Raw genomic sequence first — 3,560 nt, 5'->3', positions numbered from 1 at the left:
GGCGGCCGCGCCGTGGGCGGGGCCCGGCGCCGCCGCCAGCGGCGCCGTGGCGGCGCGCGGCGGCTTGGCCAGCGGCGGCCTGCCGCCGGCGCCGGGCGAGCCGGCGCCGGCCGCGTACTTTCCGGTGGGGGTGGAAAGTGCGCGCATCATGGCGGGCAGCGACACCTGCAGCCACATCAGCGGGGCCACGCAGAGCGCTCGACGTTCCAGCAGCCCACCCCTTCCCCAGAGCAAACGACCGGCCAGGCCGCCTGGCAGGCACACGCTCGCCCCCTGCCAGCGCTGGGCCTGCAGGCAGGCCGGGCCAGCCTGCGGAGACCTGGCCCCCACTCACCGCCTGCGGCGTGGATCCGTAGGGCGAGTCGTGTGGGGAGGCGGGGGATGGGAGGTCGGCGGGTGGGTAGGTGGGCGCGCGGTGCGGCGAGGCGCCGCGCATGCTGGCGCTCCAGCTGCGCCGGATGGGCATGCCGCCCGGCCGCTCCGCCCCGCCGCCCGGGCTACCCCCCGCCTGCTGCTGCTGCTGCTGCTGCTGCGCCTGCGGCGAGGCCAGCGCGCCCCGCTGCTGGCGTGCGTGGGTGGGGGTGGGCGGGGAGGGGCCGCGCCCCGCGCCCCACCCCTCCGCCGCCGACGACATGGCGTGGCGCAGCGGGGCGCGGCCGCTGCCGCCGCCGCGCGCCGCCGGGCCGCCCACGTAATCTGCTATGATCTGCGGCAGCGGCGGCGGCGACGTGGTCTGCTCCAGGATGGTAACGGTGGTGGCTGGCTGGTAGTCCACGCCGATGCGCAGCTGGCCATAGGGCGTGTCCACGGCGCCAAAGCGGAACGACTGCATGCGGCGCGCGCCGGGCGCCGCCGCCGCCGCCGCCCCCGGCAGCGTGCTGTGCAGGCGGTAGCCGAGGGTGAAGTTGCTGCCGCGCTGGCGCTGCAAAGGGGGAGGGGCGGCGCGGGGCGGGGGCGCATGGGCAGCCACGCGCCGCGAGCATGGCGGGGGTGCCGCGGCATGCCGTGGCATGCGGCTCCCGCAGCGGCCCGGCCTCCCCCAGCGCCCCGCCCGCTCACCTTGCACGCGCGGTACATGCGGTACGCTGGCAGCACCCGCACGTACGTGTACAGCGAGCGCAGCGTGATGACCAGGCGCTTGTACACGGAGGAGGGGTTGAGGCGGGAGATTTGGGAGCGGGACAGGTGGGAGGGGCCCTCTGGCAGCATGGGGTAGTAATGAACCACCCACCGCTCAAGCAGCGTCTCCGCTGCGGCGCGGGGAGGAGGGGGAGGGAGGGAGGGAGGGGAGGCGTGAGGGGAGGGATGAGCAGGGGCGGAGGGAAGGGCGGAGGGAGGGAGTCGCGGGGCGGGCGGCGGGCGCGGCTTGGCTGTGCCAGGCCGCGTCGGCGTTGCTTCGCTGCGGCGCAGAGCCCCGGTGCTGTGCTCATGAGCTGTCCTGTAAGCTGCATTGCTGGGCACAGCCAGGGAGCCCCCGGCCTGCCGCTCAGGTTGGCTCACCCTTGTCGGGCTGCCCGCCAGCGGCGGCGCCCCACGGCTGCAAGAAGACCTGCAGGCAGGCAGCCGGGGCGGGGTTCTGGTGCGTGCCAGGTCCAGGCGGAGGGGCAGGTGCTCGGTCCAGCTGCGATCACATGAAGGCCTCGCGGCGCTTGCACCCGCACCTCCAACACCAGCGGCAGCCCCGTCTCACGGCGCCACCGCTCCAGCGCTTTGGACGCCCCTTCCACCTCGTCCACCTCCAGGTTGAACTGCAGAAGGCGGCGGGAGGGGCGGTGAGGCGGCTGGCAGGGACTTGCGAATGACAATGGCGCCAGCCTCACCCATGCTCGCCCCTGGGCCTGCGGTGCCTTGCTCTTGGGCCTGTATATTCTGCTCTCCAGGATAACCTGCCCGGCCTTGACAAAGGCCTCCCCAACCACGCGCTCGAGAGAGGGAGGGGCCGCAGGCCCACCGGAGGAGGCCATGGCTGAGTGGAAGTAGCAGTGGCAGCGTTCCCCACGATGGGGACTGAGGGGAGGGGAGCTGGGCGCCCCAGTTTTGAGCACCTCACCCTGTCCTGTCTACCTGGCGCTCCTCATCCGAAACAGCCTGGGCCTCGGGCTTGCCAATGCACGATGCCACGACCCCGAGAACTGTCCGGGACCGTCTCGGGCAGGAATCCCGGCGGCCGCGAGCAGGCGCAGGCAAGCGCCGCTCGTCGGCGCCGGCGGGCAGCGCCGCCCGAGGCGCCGCCGCCGCCCTGACCAGCAGTGCGGGCTTACAGCACTCAGTCCCAATTGATAAAATAGATGAGTTGGCTAACGATTTGCAGGTATGAATTCCCAGTGCGGTCAAAACTGTGTCCCGGTGTCACGCCAGCCGCCCCCCTCACTCCCCCTTGTCCGCCCTGCGTGGCGCCGCCGCCGGCCGCTCCTCCTGCGCCGCCGACGCGGGCAGCTGCGCGCCGCCGGGCCCCTCGCTCTCCCCCACCTCGCTGAACGGGCTGCGCGGCGGCTGCGGCTGCGGCGTGGGGCCGGTATCGGGGCTCCAGGGCCGGCGAGGCCCGCTGCCCGCTGAGGACAGCATCTGTACCGCGCTGCCGGCCGCCCCGGGCGTGACGCTGCCGGCCGCCGCGCCGCTCAGCGACGGCGCGCTGCCCGCCAGGCCCTGCAGGCGCAGGGCCGCGCCCGCCAGCGCCGCCGCCGGCGACAAGCCGCTGGCGGCCGCCGCCATGCTGCTGCTGGCGCGCCAGGGCGACTCCAGTCCGCCGCTGGACAGGCCTCGCTCCCCCAGCTCAATGTCTGGCGATCCCTCCATGCCCCTCAGCACATCCTCAAGCTCGTTGGCGCTCCTGGAGCGGTTGAGGCGGCGGTGGCCGGGCCGGCCGGGCCGCCCGCCGCCGCCGCTCAGCACGTCGTCGGCTCCGCCGGCGGCCTCCGCCTCCAGGGCGGTGCGCACCAGGAAGGTTGGCGCCGCCAAGTCCACGCTGCAGGCGGGAGGTGCCGGGCAGGGCGTGAGGTCGGCTGGCGTGGCTGGCAAGCAAAGAGCGGGGAGGGGCGGCTGCGTGCGCGGCTCCGGGGCGGCACCCAGGCGGCCACGCAGCGCCGCACGCCTGTCCCCCTGCCCCTGCTCCCCACCCCGCCCCTCCTCCCCGCCCCTGCCCCCGCCCCCTGCACCCGACCCTTGCCGCACCTGCGCCGCGCGGTACCGGCGGTGAATGATGAGGCCATGGGCATGGACCAGATTGAGAAGGCCGCTGCCTCCTCGCCCTCGGACCGCAGTCCCACCGAGGCGCGCATGAGCGCCGCCACGTCCCGCACCCCCACCCCCCAGTCCGCCACCAGGTCTCGCATGAGGGAGGGCGGGGCGCCGGGGCGGCCCGGCGCCGAGGCCGCGCGGGGCGCGGGGGACAGGCCGCCGCCCGCCGCCGCCGCTGCCTCGCCCTCGTCGCCGCGCCGTGCCGCGCCCAGCGACGCCGCCGTGCGCTCGACGCCCGGCGTGGCGTCGCCGTCGGCGGGCCAGGCGGCGCTGTCGCAGGTGCCAAGATCCACCAGCTGTGCGCGGGACTCCTCGCCCGCGCT

At 75.4% G+C, this 3,560-nt stretch overlaps 1 protein-coding gene across 1 annotated transcript in view; it reads right to left on the bottom strand.

Moving 5' to 3' along the window:
- The window catches only part of CHLNCDRAFT_137965 (hypothetical protein), a gene marked incomplete at both ends in the record, with an annotated part of 4,107 nt that extends 2,143 nt beyond the window's left edge, over window positions 1-1,964 (bottom strand). Inside the window, 5 exons of the mRNA XM_005851180.1 lie at window positions 335-922; window positions 1,060-1,250; window positions 1,501-1,549; window positions 1,662-1,748; window positions 1,887-1,964. Coding sequence (XP_005851242.1) covers window positions 335-922; window positions 1,060-1,250; window positions 1,501-1,549; window positions 1,662-1,748; window positions 1,887-1,964 — 993 coding nt within the window. The remainder of the gene's footprint in view (window positions 1-334; window positions 923-1,059; window positions 1,251-1,500; window positions 1,550-1,661; window positions 1,749-1,886) is intronic.
- Between the last annotated feature and the right edge of the window lie 1,596 nt (window positions 1,965-3,560).

The sequence above is a fragment of the Chlorella variabilis genome (assembly GCF_000147415.1).
Source record: "Chlorella variabilis unplaced genomic scaffold CHLNCscaffold_2, whole genome shotgun sequence".
In the NCBI taxonomy this organism is placed as follows: domain Eukaryota; kingdom Viridiplantae; phylum Chlorophyta; class Trebouxiophyceae; order Chlorellales; family Chlorellaceae; genus Chlorella; species Chlorella variabilis.
The sequence above is the reverse complement of the archived record's forward strand: the minus strand, read 5'-3'. Positions and strand labels throughout refer to the sequence as shown.